Raw genomic sequence first — 22,326 nt, 5'->3', positions numbered from 1 at the left:
GACCCAGAGGGATGCTGCTTTTCTTGTTAAAATGACCTTTATCAGTACCCTCTCTTTTATGTAAAGGCTTGGCATCTCGGTATCGCCATTAGAGATAAAAAGGAGCAGATGCTTCTGCCTATTAATGCAGTAGGTGAGGGACCCTGAAGGACAACAGTGATGGAAATTATGCTGCTCATCTTAAAGGTCAATGCATAATATTAAACAAAAAAGTTTAACCAGGTCAGAGTTATCTTGCAGGTTTTATTTGACGTGGTTTTGCATTAAATTGAGATGTTGAAAAGCCTTTGAGCATCTTTTTTTCTCCTGATCTAAAGATTCTGGATCATTTAATTCTGGACACAAATGCAAAGAGAGCAAGCCTTCACTTCCCCTTGGTTTTCACAGACAACACTATCAGGAAAAGTTAAAAGTGAGTATCTCACCTCTGCGCTTTTTGTTTTTATGTCTAAAAATGTTTTCAGCTCGTTCCCTTCAGTAGGTTAACACTGTTAAACCAAACACAACCCAAGGGGAAATACAAGAGACACCTGCAAGCAGTGATGGACAAAGAGGTTTTGCTGTCAAAACTGGTGAGCTGTTTTCCCTCACAGTGGAAGAAAAATGGAGACATAATCTTCTGCACACATTTTTATTTCTTTTAAACACACTCAGGAAATTAACTGATGATACTAGTTTCCACACACTGACTTTTTTGTGCTGTCAAAAAAACCAACTAATCTTATGAAATTACTAAAAACTAAATGTTATCATTTTTATGTTTTTCTCACTCTGAATTGGATGATTAACTTGATAATGAAATTTAACTCTTTGGTTATTTATGTACGGTCTCAAATTTTCAAAGCCGTACAGTTTGGTAAGGTAATCAACAATGAAATGTTGGCAAAATCCTTGTATCAGGCAAAGATAATTTTTATCTAAAAAATATTATTGTTCTGTGTGGCTGTACTAAAACTTTTAACTGTTATATTGTATATTACCAATGTTGATAATTAATTTTCAGTGTCTTTATGTGGTCTGTAACAAACATAACAAGTTATGTTTTTAAGGCAAAGAAATAAAGTAGACATCAGACAATGAAAACACGAAATTCTTTTTTATTAACAGTTTAATGGTTAAAAACCCAACATAACCAGGGTTTCAATGAACTGGGGGAAACAGGGTGAAGAGTGTTCTGGTTCTGAACAGGAACCAGTTGAAACATATTCCTGAGATGCAAAAAAAAAACTCCACTACTTTTAATTATGATATGCTGTACTAGCCTAAATTTATGTAACAAGCTTTTTATGGCTTCAAAATTAAAACATACATAAATTAGTAATGAAAATGGTGAAGAACAGTGCGAAATGTTAAAATGTCTTGTTTCCATTATTTGTTTCAACACACACAGATACTGTCCTTTATTTCAAATGTTAAAAAATACATTATGTGGAAGCCACTGAATGTCATGCAACCAGTTTGAACTGTTTAAACACCAGACCATCTACAGTATATGCAAGAACATTGTCTTGGATTTTTTTTGTGTTTTTGATTTTGCTGTTTTTTTCCACATTTTTTTTATCCAGGAAAACATTTATCCTAAAAGATATCTTTCCTACTCAAGCCCATACTCACATTAAAGAACATCAGTGTTTTTTTTTTCAAATAACAAAATGAGGTTAATATGTGTTGCTTACAGGTTGAGAGAAATTCTTCTGCTTTATATAAATGCTGTATTATTATCCATAGTGCCTTAAGGGGAAAGAAACATTTCCCAGTTTTAGTAGCAAACACAAAACATAAGGTCAAAAGTTATTAAAGCTTGCTGTTTTAAAATAATTACAATAAAAAAGATACAGGCTACAAATGCAACACATACAACATTAACCTCTTATGTTGACAGAAAAGTTTTGGAGATCCCTATTTTACCTCTAAAAGCTGGAGCCAAATTATATACTGAGGGGCGAGACAGGAGAAAGGGAGATATTTTGACCTTATGGAAGGCACAAATGTCCCAGTTTTCTTTACCCTTGTTTAGAGGTGACACTGTCTTGCTTCCGCATTCAACATGAGGTCTCAACTTTGTTTCAGTGAACTTTGCGATTGTCCAGAATATTGTTAATCAGTTTGCTAACAACACAATTTCACCTAAAAACAGTTCTTTAAACAAACTTTCAATACAATACTTTTTTTACCATAGATGTGTAGAGACAGTAAATAAAAGTCTGGATAAGGGCACAGTAAAACACCAATGTTTTGAGGAGTATTTTTTAGTACAAAGGAGAGAACAAAACTCTCTGTTGAAGTATTGCATTGGTGCTACAGTAGATCTGGAGTTTTTTTTTAATTCCTGCTTACAGGCCTCTGCCTGGCCAATGAATAACAATAGCCTACCTAGAGAACAAAACAAAATGATACAGTATGTAGCCTTTTTTATAACATTTTACTCTACACCACTTCTTATTTTTTTAGTTGTTTTATTGATTTATTTTTACAATGGTGTTTCAATAGCTTTGAAAATAGACATTTTAACACTGGAAACACAAACACTTCACACACTCCAAAAAAGAAGGCAATAAAACAACTTAATAAAGAAAATAAAATCAGTAGAAAAAAGTTCAAATCATGCTTGACTGTATCCACATTTGTGTTAAGTGTTTTCATCTTTGATAGAATTTTTCTGACATTTTGGGGTGAACAGTAATTTCCCATATTAGGGCTTACTATTCAACATGCCATCAACATTGTTTGCTGCGAACACAAAGGCAATCATGGTGATTGTTATATTGAAGCTGCTTGATTAAGTCATTTAAATATTCATTGATGACTTTTGCCTTGGTGAAGAGAAGTTCATCTACAAGACTGGAGTTCCAAATGACCTTAATTATGAACCAGCAAAATTCTCCAAACATAGTCATTCTGCACGAATAATAAGTAGTTTTCCTTCTCCCATTGTTGTAAGGATTTCCATATATATATGTGATGAAGAAACAGTACAGTAAGAACAAAATGCAAAACAAAAAAGGAACAGTTTGCAAGTAAGCACAAACAAGTCAAAATAGCCTTCTTTTTCAAGTGCCAAAAATGAAGAGTTGCTACTTGAATGTTTAAAGCTCAAGTTAGGAGATAACAAAATCAATTGAGCAGCGCACTTCAGAAATGCAGTTTATCTCGCCTACGCCTAAAATAATGAATGACGATCATACCATACAAAATGACTGGTCAAGGTGAAAAAGTGTATTCTCGGCCTTAGTTAACACTGTGTTGAGCTCAATTAATTATTTTTACGCATTTCTATTTTCCACCCACTATGTGAAACTTATCGCGTGAAATCTGGTATTGCAGCAGTTTTTACCTTCTCAGCAAACTTTTAATGTGACTACTGAAGGTTTCAGACTTTAATGCTGACGACCCCCCTTCAAAATTAACAGACTGGTATTTAAATGTTTGCAGAGCAGTTACAGAAAAAAATAAAAAATTGAAAAAAATCAACAAATATGTATTACTAAATTTTAGTACTTACACTGTATATACATGCTTTCTGGTGAAAGAAAACAAAGTTGTCATTTTTTAATATGAGCAATGACAAATAACAGATAAATTGAAAATATTTATAGATTATTTTCAATAGATAAATTGGCTAATATACAAATTTAAGGTATGAGGGATTCAAAGTCTAACAACAATTTTCACTATTAACCACATTTAGCAGACATAATATACAGCTGTATTAACAAGGGAGCTTATTTATTATATAAAGAGAAAATAAAAGATGCAGATTTTTATGTTCAAAAGGATATTTTTTCCTTGTTGAATGTAGACTAGTTTGCTTAACCAACAGTATTTCTTAATTGGCCTAAGTCAGGAACAGCCAATTACAAATCACATCTCTTGATAGCCTAACAGAGTTAGTTCAAATCCTGAGGCAGTCTACAGGCTGGTAGATTAATACTGTTTCTCCTTAGATATTTGTGCTTCCATTTCTTTTATCAAACTATGATCAGAGAAAAAGCCTACTGCTAAACAGTGCTGGAATATACAGACAAAAATTTTAAATATTCATTAAGGATGCAACACAAATTATCATACAAGATTATAGCTTCACCTTGTGCTTTAATGTGTGTGAGAGACCAGACATTTACATCTACGTTAGACACTTTATGTGTATTTCTGTGTTTAAATGGGCACAAATTCAGGTCAGGACTCAGACCTTTAGTGAGACATGTTTATTGTGATCCACTGTATCTTACAATTAGCTACTTTTCAAATACTACCAGGTGGTACCACAAGCAACCACCTAGAAACCTTAACGTCTGCATGACTGTCTTTAGATCCACTTTTTCACATCTAAAAACTATATACTTTAAGTAAATGACCTTGCTTCAGCCAATTTATAAACAGTACAGAAAGTTCCATATACAGACAGACACAGGAACAATATCTCCTTTTTTGTTTGGTTTGCTATGAGATGTTAAAATAAAAGGGTAAAGCACTTTCCTGCATCTGAACATTTGGTTCTTGTGATGGCACAAGTTTACATTGTTTGACTTACATGTGGAACTAATTATTTCCTTCACCTTCCCTTCTGTCTCCAGACAAATTAAAAGAGTAAAATTAAATTAAAGAAGCAAGCTCCTTTCTATGGGATACATGAATTAAGCCAACAAACTTCAATGGATGTCTGTATATTTAGGCACTGTGTAAGCAAGGGGTAAACAGTATGGTCTAAATGGTACTGGAGGCTTTTGTTATATGGATAGAATGTAAATATAAAAGGCGACATCTTCAGCAGCTCGTTGCTTGTAAAAACCGGCCATTAACAGAAGGCTGTTGAAGTTTTTTTAAAGAATTACAATGAAAAAGAAAGAGTACCAGGGCAGGAAATGAAACTGAATAATAATGAGCTTAGGTGATTTGCCGGTTTCTACTTTAAGCAACTCAAATAAGCAGAATGGAGCCCGAGTCTAAATAAAATACTCTTTTTTTTCCTCTGCATTGGCCTGATTGCCTTCTGCATTGATGATGGCTGTATCTGCATCAGGGGCATCTTCAGCTCCTTTGGCTTCATTCGTTAAATATGTCCCTGTGTAGAAAAACAAGAGCAACAAAATAATAAGGACATTTGCAATTTTAAGAAGATATTTTGAAATATGTGAAATGTTCATGGTTGGACCCCTGTGAAATTCAGGGGATTGAAATTGTGAAATTCCCTCATAGGCAGACCTCTGAGCTCTTGGCAGACACAAATGTGCTATTCAAAACAGAATGGTGTGCTCCCAACAGTTATAATATTTGTTAGAGACATCCTGTCCATTGTACACTATGATATTTTGCAAGTAGTTTTATATTAAACTATTCTCAGCATACAGTGCAGACATAGTGCATTCAAATTAAAGTTCACAGCAGGATTGCTGAAAATCTCGACTTTCTAAAGTCCAAACAGAAAACAGAATTGTTTGAATATGCTTTTATGTAACTACTGATAATTGCAAATCCAGTCTGTGCTGCTTGTGACCTTTTCTTGTTTCCAATTTTGTAAAGGGCTCTGGGATGAGTTGGCTGTGAGGCCACTATATAAAATAAAATTGAAATGCAACCCATTTCAATTAAACTTTAAACAGGTTATGTGCTTTTTTACTTTATATTTTTTTACTTTTATGTTTATTTTAATACAACAAAAATATGCTAATATATACATACTTTACAAGGTATGACCAGTTCTGTTACTACACTGTTCAGCTCCCTAGCTGTGCTGCAGCAGATCTGTGAAATGAGAGCGCAGTTCTATATTTTACTTTGCCCTAGTGTCACTTCAGCATCGCCTGTGGTCTCATCTCATCAACAGTACTGCTCTTTTTTGCCTTTTGCATCATGTTCAATTTGTACAATACCTAATCCTATTAAACATGACTGAACATATCTATCATTACATTTCGGTACTAGCATTGCTTTATGTTGTTCTTGTTGTTTAAAACAGAAAAAGCAAATATACTGACCCAGGAAACTTTGTTGTAAGCTCAGTTGCTCATAAGTATAGGTTTAAAATGTGAAAAGTCAGCCATCTGGGTCTCTGTGATCTAGTTTGTTTCAACATAGCCTGCATACTCCTCAATAAGAATATATAGTACTGTATGTATACTCTTATATTGTCCTATACTGTATATTCCTATTGAATATAGTCTGTATGCTCCTTTGCTCATGAATGACCAGAGGAGTATACAGAAATGACACTGATGTGAAACATACCTTTATGTCTTGCCAGATATCGGCCAAGGACAATTATTAAACACAAGGTGACGAAGACAACAACAGCAACTACTCCTCCAATGACGGCATGATCTGGCCCATTCTGATCATTCAGGGCGTTGGGATCTAGACAGGTGCATGGAGAGAAAGAAAGAGAGTGAAAACAAACTTATGTTACCTCTTCTTTAATGTTCTGAGATATTGTGTCATCTTTTCACATTTTTGTGCACAGTCACGCGTTCATCCACCGTTACTGAATATTTGCAGCAGAATAATGAAAAATCAAAGCTGATGCTAAAATAAAGAGGTGCAAAGCTCTTACAGACTCTTAGAGTGGAAATACAGTACAAGCGCTGGGTGGTATGCTGAATAATTTAGAAACCCCCTGAAGTCAATGTTTCAAGCAGATGAACAGACTGCCAAGAATATAGGAAAAAAAGCTGACTTAAAGGATTTAAAGGCTCCTGAGTCTCTCCAGTGCTGCACTTGAACTGTAAATTAAATTGGAAGAGAGAAGCCTGTTTCTAAGTTAAATTCTTGTGTCAAAAGGATGGGTGGACACAGCATGTGACAACTGTTTTTAGTGTGAAGTGAAATGACATTCCTAATCTTTACTGCTCATAACTGCAGTTATGAGTTTTGAGTCCAACTATTTTTGGGGCTCCCAAGTGGCTCAGTCTCAGCACAAACTTGAGCTTTGTGGTCCAGATGTCACGTTTGAGTTTGGGTCATGCCACTGACTACAACTAGGATTCCAATGATATTAGAGCACTTCTGGGGCAGGCATAGGATCAATCAACCAGGGCTTTCCAGTCAGAATGGTGAGTCTTTTAATTTTTAATGGTCAGCTATAGGCTTTCAGTGATGCCAAAGATATCTGAATCTGAATGGGAGAGGAAGATATCTGCCTTTACATTTTCTCTCTGTGCATTACAGAAAACATAAGGAAACTTTAGAATTTGACACATCCAAATTGGTTGACTATAAAATTAAAAATATGAAAATGTTAAAAAAGGAAGCACTAATTTTGCTCACTCCAGCAAGATTTTCATAAGAAATTGACCAACTTCTGTTCTTATGGATATAACACTGGGATATATGTCCAGCTTCTATGTAGTACTCCATAGTGCGGTTCTGTCAGGTAGAAAAAGATAAAGCATTAGCTAATAAACTGTAAGAGACATCATTGTGAGCTTACTACAATTGTCTCTGGGGATCTTTCAGGAGACGTCAAATTCCATGTGCCAAGTGGTCTTTTTGCATTAGAAAATTATGAGTCTCTGTGATAACAGTTTAGATTTGGAGTTCAGCCACACATACTGAAGAAACAAAAAGTTGGTATTAAACTATTAAGTTTACAATTTGAAACTGTTGGGTGTGCCCTTGCTTAAATTTCAACTTCCCCATTCTTTCTTTGTGTCTTGGCCCACAGTAATAATTTCTGTGCTGCACATGAATAAGGAAGGGCAGACATGTTTCCCTTATCCACCCACTCATCAAGCCTTTCATCCTTGACATTCTTAAAGCTCCACAGTGCCTGACAGAAAAGTTAGTTCTGATTGGAATAATGGCATGTCAACCACTGACAACACCAAGAATCCACAGGAGCTACTGCTTCTCTGAGAGTTCCAAGTCCCAGCTGCTTAACTCAACTCTGCCCCCTGCAGTGCTTTACCCATGATTCTGATGTTTGTGAAAGACAGAGCTTAGTCTGAACCTTTACCTGGCTGGCAGAGCCACATAGAAGCCCTTCTATGTTTTTTTACAAGACATGTCTTAATGCTTTTGTAGGTGGCATAAGAAATAAACTGAAACATAAGAATACAGTCATGCAAAAGACATTTAACAGAACACAGTACAATATCTAACAAATCAAAAGTCATATTTCTGTATTTTCTGCTATGCTGATTTTAGGTAAAGAAAAACACTCTAGCTGTTGTAGAATCCCACAGAAACATGTAAAGAGCCTTCTGGGACTCTGAATTTAACATTTTGAAAGATACTTCTGATGACTCTCTCCTTCGAAGTGATGTTTTTTTTTCTGTGTGACTTGACAGTAGCTGTTTTAGGGAAGCCAGCCTAAATAACAGGAAAATGCAGATGAAAAAATGTTTGAGCTGTACCTTTGTAGATCAGCTTTCACATAGCATCTACAGTTTAGAGTACTAAATAACATTTAAATATAACCCATAAGCCATGCAGTAGCTTTAGAAAGCAAGGTGCCACATTTTCATTCAATTCATCTCTTATATATGATGGGTCTCTTGTCAAATCAAAAAACAAGATGTTCAGGTGAGGAATAATATTGCAATTCATTTCAGTGTTGAGTTCTCATTGGGTGCTGCCCAGATTTTTTTGTTTTTGTTGTCTTTTAAACTTCATTAAAACCAAGAGACATACCACAAAATGCTTACGCGTCATTATTCAAGTGCTAGTTTTGCATCTCTCTTTAATTATGCCACTTGTACGCTCTCATTAGTTCATCTTGATTAATGGCTTTTACTACCAGCAACTGTGTTTTTTTGTTTTGTCAACGACCATGGTTGCATGGAGGTCTTGTAAACAGATTTTGCTAAAATAATTATCCTCACTGTTAAGTTATTTATTCACATAGTTTAGTAATTCTTAATGGCTGTGTGGCCTTGAACTACATTAGTACAACAAGGACAACCTACTAATCTTGTACCAATTTACTTCAGTAAAGGACTTTAGGTTTTGCAAAAACAACACCAATGAGGGGTAAACGTAAACATGTTTCTTAATATGCAAGATATTAAAACCCTAAACATCAAAAGATGTTAGTGTTAAAGTAATGGTTTTCCAGCAATGCAGAAATAATACAAATCTTTTCTCTTTTCACATAATGACTGCATTTCTTTCATGAGGAAATACGCAACAGATATTTTCAAAAGCCATTCGACTGAGGAGACCAAAACTGTCATGTTGACTAACAGAACAAAGGTCTTTGAAGAGCAACTTGTAGTATTGAATTATTTCTGCCGTCAAACAATTGCAGAGAACAATAACACACTTAATTATGGAAACGTTAAAAATCTAGAATATGCATTATGTGGTAGATCCTGTCTCAGCACATGGCTTGGATGCTCTTTTAGACTTCAAAATAAAATAGCAAACCTACAGTACATTTATTCATATGTTTGGCTTTTTCCTGCATGCTCTAAATGACCTCTAAATCACCTGACCACATGGATGAGGAAGTTGGAAGCTCTCTATGATAATCAAGTCTTGGTGCACTGGCAGTGGTACTTAGGATTGGGAATGGGCGTTAGCATGATGAGCACTGAGGAAGTCAGAAGGCCTGGGTTTATGCCATAGAGTGCCACCAAATAATTAGCGGAAACTTCAGAATAAATTTAATATAAGCTTAATTTCTGAGTGATGCATGTGGAGAACAATGTTTTGATGATGACTGCTGTGGGTGTTCTGCCTGAGGAACTTTGAGAACCACTTCACATGTGGTTCACCTTTCCCTCAGATCTGCAACCATAAATCTGCAGAGGCCAGTTGCATAAACGTTGACCGATAATTTAATTTCCAATCATTTCAATTTTAAGCGTACCCTCAAGATTTAGGGTTTTGCACAAAGCAGTCTAACATACTGACATCAGTAGCAAAGTTCACAAGGCAAAAATCTACATTTAATACTTAAGGAATTTACTTTACGCAACAAATGTTTTATACACCTGGGACCTTACTCATTATTCTAAACTGTACTATGTCCAGCACAAACATCCATCCATCCTTTTTTAACCACATTATCCAATACAGAGTGCCATGAAAGCAAGGCATGATACACCCTGGCTAGTTACCATTTCATCACAGGTCACTACCTCGGCAACACTTTTATTTTCATTTAGTAATCATATTTTTTAAGCAACAATGAAAACTTTACCTTGGCAAAGCATTCTTAACAAATGCAGCCAGAAGACTGCATATCCTTCTCTGTTTTATCTTGTTAAAACAGCATAAAAGTTTCCTTCCCTCCTGCAGAGTGTCTTGTCAAAACTGCCTGTGAAACATATGACTGCTCTCCATGGATAACTAGGCAATGAAAAGCCCAACTCAGACGGATAGCTACAGTAGGCTAAGGAACTTGTACCGGGACTCATGGGGAGCCCTGCTGCACTCTTCACAACAGCACAGTAAGACCTAAGCATGCTTCACAAAAACACATGGAGATCCCTCATGGCTAGACCTTCAATGAATCATTAACCTAAAGCCAGTTGCATTTCTTCCTCACATGGACATATATCGTAGCTACACAGATGCTCAGAAAGCACCCCTAAGCCTTTTCTGACCATAAATTAAACCTTTCCATCATGGCAGGTATTTCACTTAAAACCCATCCAAAACAAAAATAAACAGGACCATTCAATATCTATTAATACATAAATAATTACATTATTTAAAGAATGTCTTTTGCTTATTTAATAATAAGCAAGAATGAACTAGAAAATAGGTCTTTTTAAATTTCTACATGTAAATGTTGTTGCTTATTACTAAATCTACCTGCCCTTGCTACAGTACTTATTGCAACAACCCAACAACCCACAAAAACAGTAACCCCACCCTAGGATATAGTGAAGATACTCTGAATATGATATTCTAAGCTAAATCCAGAATGAAAAAAAAATGTTTCTGACCAGAACAGTGTTTTCCACTGACCCTAACATTGACCCCCCATACAACCTATGAACATCTAAACAAAATGTTGTGCATTGTATGTGGATGTATCACTGGAGAGAGACAGCTTCACATAGGATCCATTTGTTTTCACAATATGCAAAGGTGCTAGATTTTGGAAAAATAAAAATGTCAACAGAGGGTACAAGCCCTGCAACCAAAGAGAACTAAAAATGTAAACTATTACTACTACCATCAGTTTTGAATCAGATTGTTCTATCTCCACATCATGCAAAACTCAAACTAGCTATGCATTTTAGATCTATAAATGTTATCACAAATCAAGAACAGTGAACCCTTTTCTTCAGCTCAAGAACTGAGAGCAGATGCTTGCTTACATTAAGGGATGATTTGATAAGAATTTCTTAAACCACAGTTTTCTGGCAAAACCATTTGTGCATTATTGTAAAAAAAAAACTAGATGACAAAGCCCCTAGGAACCTCTAGAACTCTAAACAGACCCATATAAAATATAAAGATATTCAGTTACTCAAATCAAAAATTAAAAATAACTTTGCTAGATAATTCTTATTGTTTCTACTTTTGAAAATGCTGCCGTTTCTGTCCTGTGTAGATAAGTAATTGGGAGGCATCTTTCCGGTTCCTATATCCCTTTGATATGAAAGAGTAATCAATGCAAGCACAAGAAGTAATGGACTCATCTCTTTACACATATAAAGCAAAACACACTGCTTTAATCTTAATGAAGTCACTTATATTTTCTGAACCAAGAAACACTGCACAGATTAGCCTCCAACCTCATTCTTCCTCAAATGTCTTTTTTAGAGAATGATGGAACAGTGACTGATGAGGACTGTCAGAAATCATCAGGGTTTCTAGTCTCACAGCATTTTCTAGTAAAATTAAACTGGACTATATTTCATTAAAGTTTTTTTGAATGAAGCACTTCTAAAGCCCTACACTTGGCATTCTGTTGCCTAGCAACACGCAAGGTCTGTCACTGTCACTAAATACTGGTTAAAATCAGAAATAATTGATTAGTGATGGTGAGGAGGTCAGGCGGGTGTTAGGATTGTTGATTCCAGATGGTTTTCTATAAACAAACAGTTGTACAGCCATGGTCATATCAATTACACCAGTTCCTATCACATTGAGAAATTATATATTTCATTTCTTCACTTTTCCAGGGTGTGACTAATTTAAACATTATGCAGCATATCTGTGTATGTCTGAACTATACATCCTGTTGCAAATCTGTTGGGAATATTTCATTAGAGTATTACTGAATGTAGGAATTCAAAATTTTTTATCACTTTTGCATTGACAATTAACATGTAAAAGTAGTATATAATGGCAATTAAGTGAGGGCCCAATAGTGACCCCTGGTGCATACCAATAAAAACAGCTGTTGTGGTACAGTATAGATACAATAAACAGATGATACAGATTACTGTATGTCCTATGATAAAGACAGGGCTCAACACAAAACTGTAATTGTAAAGCCAATAAATAATTTGAGCGATGATGTTATGTTGAAGTCTTAAAGTGAGGAGCACAAAAACAGCAAAGGAATGGACATCCACAGCCCCTCAAGGTACTGTAAGGTATGTGAGGTGGAGTTGGTACTTATTCTAATATAGTATAATTCTATCAAATCAGTTGGCCATATAAATTGTTTTCTAAGTAATAATACATTATGTGTGTATTATTATGTGTTGCTGTTCATTCCAAAACATGATCCATTAAGAAGTACGTTTTTTTTTCTTGCAATCATACTGCGGCAGACTTCCATATTTATTGGTTTCAACTGTAATTTCTCTGTTGCTTTAGAAACATCTTCCTAAAAACAGTTACAAATAGATTGCTGCTAGATTTTGTTCTTGGATCTTAATCCATATACTCATGACTGCTTTTCATCTATGATCTCCTTTTGCCCCAACCTGCTAATTTTCTAGACTAGCTTTTAACAAACCACATCCAATGGTAATGTAATCCACTCCTGCTTTAATCAGAGGAAGATAACAAAATACTGTAACTTTCCACACCTGTATTTTCCAATATATTTTTTTAGTGTTATTTAGCATAAGCATTCGTAGAAATGGGATGCAGATCGCATCCAAACACTGTACTTGATGCTTTTTGCTTGGCTCATGTTTTCACATTGGTGATTAAACATGGTGAGAAAACTATATTTTATATGTGCTTCCTTAGAAAGAGACAACTTCTAGTTTAGAAGAAAGAAATAAAAATGTACTGTATACTGTACATACCTTAAATATAGTTTTGCAATTTGTGTCAGAAAGTATTTGGAGATGTCATTAAATGACAGAAATTATAACACACATTTTCATGGATTTTCTGGAAAGACATCTTTACAACTCTCCAGTAGAAGTACCTATAGCCTTTGCTTTTCATTTCCAAGGAGATGATTCATGCGGTACTATACACTGGCAAAATGTTCAATAAGGGATGCCTCAATTCACAACCTAAGGCTTCTGCGCTTGAGAACAGTCTCTTATTGCTGTTTCATCAAGGTGCTATACTGTTTGGAAGACATAAACTATAATAAGATGGTGGATTGTGCCATGTCTCCAAAACAACAATTTGACCAGAGGCAAGGAAATTGGTTTCAACGTCTTCCATTCTCAGAAGCTGGACATGAAATCTATAGAACATGATTAGCAGCTATGTAAGGACCATATCAACACCACATTAAAAATGACCAACCAGAAGGAAAGACTCACAAAATACAGCTAGTGTAAAATACGAGCCTAGCTGGAATCCTGGACAATTCTAAGTCCATGTCCAGTCGGTTTAAAGAACAGCTTAACTGGTTTCTAAAAATATGGGCTTGGGTGTGTATATTTTTCTTTCCATGTATATCATTCTAGCTCATGGATCACTTTTATAACTTTAACTACACCTCTGCTCAGCATTGACGTTCGGATGTCCTGAGACCCGCCTAGAATCCAGGTCACCCCACATCCGCTGCCTGAGGGCATTGGTTTCTATACGACTCCTGAACTGCTGAGCCCGGGCTAATCCCCCATTCCACCGCTACGCACAGGGTCCTTTTCCGCTCTCCTGCCTCTCCACGGTTCGTCCCTTCTGACATCCGTGACAAACATTTAGCAATTACCACACCTTTTCTGTGAGGGTTAGAATATTACCATGAACAGTACATAAATGTAAACCTGAATGGCTCGCATAATGGATGTACTGCAATGCCTATGAATCTCTCAAAGCCACCTCCCCCCTGCACAGTTCTTAATTTATCCAGCCTTGCTACAGCACTTGCATTACTGCACGCAGAAGAGAGGAGAGTATTTAATAACAACAGCTTTCCAGGTTAGGATTTGCAAGTGCAAAGCTAAAATGCATATTTCGAAGTGTGAAACTATGCACTTACTTTAAGGAAGAAGGAGAATCACTTAAGAATAAAGAAAGGGTAATGTAACGTGTGTTCTAAACTGCTTCCAGCGATGCTTGCTATTATTCAATATTAATATTTCAATGATCTCCCAAACTATTGTGAGCTACCTGAGGCAAGCACTCCAATGTTTTTATAATTGGATATCATGAGCAGAGACTATTTATGATCATCATGTAGCAGGCCACCCTATAAACGCTCCCAAGGCAAATTTACTGACTGCCAACACTTTAACCAAAATGGATAATAATATGAAAACTAATTTCTTCAGTTCTAAAGATTGATATGAATAATACAGCACATTTCATTACTCTCTGATGTTTTGGGGTTCATTATTTCTCTTGGAAATATGGCGGCTTAATAAATTTACATTTCATCTGCTACAGATTGACAGAATTCATCACCACTGGCTCTTAACAGATAGAAGTAGAAGCAAGAAAAAAAATATACATTTTTCGCACTGCAGAACACATTATCTTTTAATAAGACCGGAGACAGACCTTTCTATATGATTTAATATTGGAATATGTGTGCAAATTTCTGTTTAAATATTTATATTCCAATCCTCAATCCCTGCATTGCAAATTTTCCTCTAATAAATGGAATTTATTCAGATAATGTTATTCTGTTTCGCATGCAGAAATGTTTACATGCCTGTGCATTGCCTTTTCTGTATTCTGTATTATTTTCTACACAGATTTTTAAATTGTAACATTCTTTCATCCATCTGAGATAAAGACTCATAAAATGGTTTCAGAACTATTTTCCATAACTTTTGTTTCTGAATAGTTGTATAGTAACAAAAACAGTGCCAAAAGCGCTCCAGTGACATAAATCTGTAAGACAAAAAATAAACAGCATGGATTTTTCAGTAATAGAAAAGACACTGCTTTCTTCTTTAAAGCATTGCACTGGTTTGTTTTAAGACACAAAATAGCTATGATTTCTGGAGCAATTCCTTTTTCATGAAACTCACTGTCAATACTCTAAAACCACAAAGACACTCATTGCTCATACTATAGATGACAACTTCTCTTCCAGGGATATTTCAAGGTTAAAAATTAATATTAATGAAGCTGGCACCTTCTGTGTGTTTGTCAGGATAGCAAGCTCAAATATTGTGCAATCATTTACATTGTTCATTACATCAATATTACAGTATACAGTATATAACGGTAATTGAATACAGTAAGTACTTGGAAAGGACAGTGGGGTTCCATTTTAATGAACTGTAACTGATATTGGGAAACAAAAAAAAGCAGAAATACGTAAATGTGGTTATATACAGATAATACTGTGAAACCACTCAAAACAAAATAACAGAATAAAAATAAAGATGATGAAAACCAGGCTGTAGACTGACATTTTAATCACTGTTGTACAAAGAAACACCCATAAAAAGGCAAATCCAGACAATACTGTTAGAAGGTGTGAGCAGCAATTAGGTTTTTTACCAAAACATAAGAAAATATACTGTGTTACAAAATGAGATACTGTCCACCCTGTTAGAAATTAATTGTTAGAAATGAATTTGCCACCAACATTTCACCCACCCCTATTTTTTTAAATATCCCAGACTGTCTCCACAAGAGAAAGAAAATCTTATTGTCATTGCTAAATGCACTTTCTCTTATTTTCCATGTGACAAAGTGTCCATTTTTTGTAGTTTAACTTGACAGCAATCTCATGGTTTGACCTTTTAAATACCCCTGAGGATTCTAAGAACCTGAATCAAATCCCCTTGTAATCTACTCTTTTTGAGACCAAAGGAAGTCAGTTCCTTTTGCCTGTCTCTACATGAAATTCATTTGAGACCAGGAATTAGTCTGGTCACTTGTATCTGAACTCCTTCAAGATGGCAATATCCCTTATGTTACTGTAGGTGATGACCACACCTCACCATATTGTTGAACTCAATGTTTTATTAGTGCTGGTTATAATATACAGAAGTACAACTTCTTTCAGTTAGAACTGTACATATTTGTTATAATTCAGAATATTCTGTTGGCATTTTTTCAGTATTATATACAGAATATTGAGCACTGATGAGTCAGTGTAACTTACTAAATCCATTTCATAAGCTGTTTTTTTTAAAAAGCTACACATTTGCTGTTTGCAGTACATTTCTACTACCTGCATGTAGTATATTTGACAGTATGCAAAAAAACAGTCTAATATCTACAATTTCATAAAGATAGATATGAATATCTATTTTTTGCATCTGATACTTGATACTGCTATTACAGTAGTGACTTATTTTTGTATGATCATTGATATGTGTTTAAAAAAGTGTGTGATGTTCCTAAGATAGGTTCCTGTGGTATACCACTAATTAACCAAGCCCTATTATAGGTGCCTTCTTTCATTCTTTCATCCTTACCATTAGTTTTGTTTGCATCAGCCCATTGGTAATCAATGCATTTGCATTGTAGTTGGCTAATTTGATATTTAAATTAAAATGGAAAATTTAATCCTTTTCGGTGAACTTTAATTAAGTCTTTATAGTCTTTATAGTTTAAATGCAACTCTATTTTGCTAATGAATAAATAACCAGACAAAATTTAAATTTACTGACATTGACACCTTGATTATGAATAAAATAAATAAGGGAATTAGTCATGCTGAATTTCCATATCAGTTCAATGTAGTCTGTTTCAATTACAAGCCACTATTATTGTTTCATATTGAATGGGGTGAGAATTATCTGATATTTAAAGTAACAAATTCATGTTGGGATTGTATCACTGTAGCCTTGGTTGATTATGCATTCCTCAATTAAGACTCTAGGCTAGATCTACTCAGGGATTAATTAATGCCTTTGTCTGTAAACCATCTGTAAAAGATTTTATACAAGCTCTGAGCAAACCTTGGCATGTTAAAGGAAGTTTGAAAGCACAGATCCATTATAAGAAAATTGAAGGACAGTAAATTACTCTACAGCAGTCACAGGCACAAGTAAAATACCCATTCTTTCCCATATAAGCAGACATGAAACATCAAACAATTCACTGTTGCTTTTCAATGGCACTGAAACCTACTGTACACATTTATTTTCTAAAGCACTTCTATGATCTCTGATTATCTCTAATAATATCCTTGAGACTGCATCAATGCAATTTTTCTAATGTAGCACAATGATGACAATGTACCATAATAATATACAGTAACTTAAAAAACCAAAACCAATAAAACAAAATTAACCATAACCCCAATTACCTATTGTTTGTTCTTTTAGTAACACTTGCAAAAAAAGGTTTGAATCATGACAAATTATTATAAGATTTATGTGAATAAAAAGCCCATAATAATGAAATACATAGAAAAAAATTAAATTCAAGAGTGAAGTTGGTTTCTTGTACAAGTAACAATACATATAACGATCTGACCTGTCATTTTGTCACTTTTTCCAAATGACAAACTAAGCATGACTGTGACATATCATATGCTTATAAAATAAAAGTGATTTCACTTCAGAGGAAAATTGAAATTAACTATAGTTTATGTCACATAATACTATTCTGTTTTTATTTGCCAAAGAATGGAACACCCCAATATACTAAAACTTGCCTCAAGGAAGAACCACTTTAAGGTTGGTATTATCGTGTTGACTTTTTGACCTTGAAAGCAGTCTTATGATTTAACTCCTTATTTCAGAAATTTGAAATGATTGAGGGGCTTTTTTAGTCTTACCAGAGACAGGTAAACAAACTACAACTCTGGCATAATTTGATTTTTTTTATTTTATATGCATTAAGAAATGCTCGTGGTACCCTGCTTTCATGTTTAACAAGCACTTCAGCCATAAAAAAATAATTTGTTTAATGAATGAATAAAATACAGTATCTATGATGATGAGCACTCCTTTTGACCCTTATGATTAGTATCCAATGCAGAAGGTGTAATTTGTTAATGGAGCAGTTAATTTCATTAACCCCGTTTGTCATGCTTAATAATATTTATCTATCCATCAATTTTGAGGTTGTTTTTCCTAGTGAGGGATATGAGCTTGTAACTTGCTCTTAAGTGATTGAACATTTTGAATTACATCAGGCATGAGTTCCCATAAAATGGCATTCAAACACACAATTTTAAAAGGCAAGCAGGCTTTAAAATCTAGGATTACATTCCTAGTGGAAATGCAGTAGAAAAAGATCCAGTGGTACAGTATCTATCGATGACCCATGCCTTTCAGGACACAGGATTTAGCACACCACTAGTACACAAGAGACATTTTACATTCTACTGAAAATTATTAAACAAGTAGAATTTAACTAGAATTTGAGACCAGTAAGATGTTACTTGCTAATTTGTACTGAACGGACCTGAAGTTTCCACTAGAGATTAAATTATCAATTGAAGATATACAGTACATGATTTTTTCCCATTAAACACTAATAGAAATATATGAAGACATAAACAAGTAATCAATATTCTGAATTAATATATTTTCAAAGCAACTAAGATTAAAGTACAGTTGAATAGTTAATAGAGATTTTACTACAAATTAATCTCTTAATTTGATAGAATTTTTAAACAATATAGCTATAAAGTCTTAATTATTATGCTCCATTAGCAAATAAAAAAAAAATTAAATCTAACAAATTAAATGCTCAACATTTTTTAAACATTTCCATTTTCAAAGAAAAAATGTGTTCTTCTCTTTGCAGCAAAATAATTGTGTAAATGTTTTTGTTAAGGTGAGCATAAATATCAGTAAGCCAAACACAAGGTTGTGAGTATGTGTCAACAGTGTTAGTCTAATTAAAAACAACATTAAAGAATGATACTGACTTGGACAAAATTATGCTTGTGCTTTGAAAATAATTGATTATGCAAACTAAATTGAAATTTGATCTCTGTAAACATGAATGAAGAATAAGGGAGATTGAATTATCTGTTCATTTAATTGCTTTCAAGCAACACCAACAATCCTGCAAAAAATATGCACTGGTTGTAACTACTTCAGCATATTTTGGGAAACTACTGTAATAGAACATGGAAAAAGTAATTCTAGAAACCCTTTTCTACAACTAATCTTTTCAATCCAGTTAAGGATAACTCTCTTTAAGAGTCTATGAACCAATGCAATCAATTTTCTTTTTCATTCTGAAATTGATAACTTTAGAGGTTAGACTGTCCTGTGACTCAAGCCGCAAGCATTGTTTTGTACTTTCAAGTTTACTGTGTTTCTGGTTGCAGGGTTCTATACATTTCTTCTTCACCAGATATATGAAATGGTCATTGAAATGGGGAATGGAGTTTATAAATGAAGTTCGAGAGGAAGGTTAGATCCTGATCTTTCACACTACCATTTACCTACAATACATACTGTATATGTATTTTGCTTTCTCTAGGGTCTAACCGAACTATTGAAATGTGCCTAGCATCCTTTTGTCACAGATTTACGTTATTTCAATTTTTCAGTTCTCTGTCCTATTGGCAAGAATATTATGTATGCATTTGTCTTATCCAGGTTTAATGATTTTAATGCCTTGCTTGTGGGTGTCACACAGGGTTCTGTTGTTGGGCTCTTGATCTAATTTATTTGGTTTCTAATTGTTTGTACTGTACCAGTTCAGATCCTTAATAGGTATATCAGTGTTATTTCTATGTTAATAACACTCAAATTTATGTTCACACAAAACTTGATGTTAATCAAACTCTATCTGCCTTGTCACACTACTTAGATTATGTTAAAAAGGCATGCAACCTAATATTTTACATTTCAACCCTGACAAGCTAACAATTATGCTGATTGTCTCTTCTTATCAACTCTGCACCAGCAAAACTACAATAGTCAGTTTGACTAGTCATGGTATTGGACTTGGTATCACTCCAAGTACTCAGGTCAGGAATCTTGGTGTCATCTTTCATTTGAGTCTTACATTTGAGGCTCACGATTGTAATGTTGTAAAAGTGGGTAATTTTAATCTTTATAACATTGACTTTGCCTGCTCATGTTTCTCCTTGCCTGCTCATATTTCTCCCATTCTGATGCAGAGAAGCTACTGCATGTATTTGTCTTTTCCAGGTTTAATTATTTTAATGCCTTGCTTGTGCGTGTGTGCTCTTAACAAGATGCAATGTATTCAAAACGTGGCTGTTTGGATCTTAACTAAAATTAGAATTGACAATCATACTTCCCTTTTTAGTTCCTTACAATGGCTCCCCATAGTCATCAGAATAACACTTGAAGTGTATTAAGTTTAAGTGTTTGTAGTTTTTGTACTCTGATCAACAGGTCCCGAAATTGGGCTCTGAGTATTGAGTTGTGTATTTTATTTGTTACAAGGCTGCAGACTGACCTTCCAGCCTGTTCTAGCAAGTCATTCTGCACTTTAAAACATTGTCTTTTTATTTAATAATTATAGATGTAATAATAATAAATTAACTAATAATTATTATTAATAAAAATAATAGTTTTATATAATTTTATACATTTTTTAATTATGTATAATGTACTGTGATAAATAAATGTGTTAAATAACTATAATTAATCTGAGAAGGCATACATTCACATTAATGTGTATCTTTACTTTGTTTCATTGTAAAGTACCCTAAAATGCTGTTTTCTGAAAAAGTAGTATTAATAAAACATACACAGAATTCTCAAAATAATCTTTTTAAGCGGTTCTGAGATTCTGTTCTGAAAGATGCAACATGATGTACTGTAAATAACATTTAGAATAACGCTTATACGGTAGTCTCAAAATACCTTTTATCATCTTTCCATTTCTATTTTTCTGAATTTCAAAACTACATTTATGAAGTGATGATTCATAAAAATATACCTCATCAATTATGCATTGAATGTATGCAAAAATAGGCATTTTTGGAAAAGGATGCACTGAAAAGATTCACTGATTACAATTTTGAGGTATTTTTTTTAAATAGAAACATTATTGTTATGCATCACCATGTATTTCTTACAATTGTGTAAAGTTCATGTTTGAGCCTTGGGGCTTATCACACTGGAGCTTATACCACTTTTTTGCTGTGTTAAGTGGTCTGACAGTATGTGATTCCCCCCTAGCAAGAGATGCTAACCCACTGCAGGGTATGATTTTTGATGCATGAACTAGGGCAATCAGGATAAAGTACCTTACTCAAACACACAGCAGAAGTGCAGTGTCCATTCGAGTTAGACTTGAACCCACAACTTTCCAGTCAGAAGTCCAGAGGCTTAACAGGTGACAAACCGGATTGAATTTTTAATTCCTGTTATAGATATCTTTTTACAATTGTTCACTATGAGAGGATGAAGTCCTTGTTAGGCTTTTACACCTCTGATATGCCCTTCAGGATCACCAGAAGATCATAAAAAACAGCACAGCAAATGCCTTAGCTTTACTATTCCCTGTGATATTACAGGCTGATGTTGGTGTGTTCACAGCTCAGTATTTATACAGTGGTGTGTGCAGTAATAGCAATAAGTCAATGGATTTTGTGTTGACATCCTGTAGGAAGGAATCAAAGGACACCAGTTGATCATGCCACCCGCTACATCTTGAGCTGATAGTGAATGCATGAACAAAGACATCCTGAAAACACAGTGCAAATGGATTTCACACTTATGATAACACTAATGTTAACTATGGGATGAAAAATGGCAGGTATATTATTAAAACAACTCTAGCAACACAGGAACGCACAACAAAATATGCTGTCAGAAACATCACTGCTTACTCTTAGGAATAGTGCGTTTCTTTTCCATTTTTATCTGTTCTAAGTAACTTCTAGGCACCTTGGCTTTGCACTTCCCATGCAGCTTGCAGTGTGAACCATGCAGTTAAAACATTTTTAGACAGAGTAAAAAGGATCAGGCCATGCTATGTTGTTAAAGACAGCTGTACTGTGTTTTACTGCTTGATGGGGGAGGCTGTTGGGTTATATAAGCAGGTGAGGATGATTCACATCAAAAAGATTAAAATTAAAATTACTGACTAGACGGTTCAATAAGTCAATTATGCCAATTTCCTGCTGAATTCAAAATTCAGCAATTTGCA

General features: G+C 34.5%; 1 protein-coding gene across 2 annotated transcripts in view; it reads right to left on the bottom strand.

Moving 5' to 3' along the window:
- Positions 1–1,079: 1,079 nt before the first annotated feature.
- LOC148830690 (cell adhesion molecule 2-like) overlaps positions 1,080–22,326 on the bottom strand; it is a 691,585-nt gene continuing 670,338 nt past the window's right edge. For both annotated transcript variants that reach the window (XM_088921768.1, XM_088921769.1), the window contains 2 exons: positions 6,226–6,351; positions 1,080–5,062 (listed from right to left, as the gene is read on the bottom strand). In XM_088921768.1, the coding sequence (XP_088777894.1) occupies positions 4,944–5,062; positions 6,226–6,351 (245 nt within the window). In that variant the 3' untranslated portion in view covers positions 1,080–4,943. The remainder of the gene's footprint in view (positions 5,063–6,225; positions 6,352–22,326) is intronic.

This window comes from Atractosteus spatula, chromosome 7 (genome assembly GCF_055471065.1).
Source record: "Atractosteus spatula isolate fAtrSpa1 chromosome 7, fAtrSpa1.hap1, whole genome shotgun sequence".
Classification (NCBI taxonomy): Eukaryota; Metazoa; Chordata; class Actinopteri; order Semionotiformes; family Lepisosteidae; genus Atractosteus; species Atractosteus spatula.
This window is presented reverse-complemented; position numbering and strand designations above follow the sequence as displayed.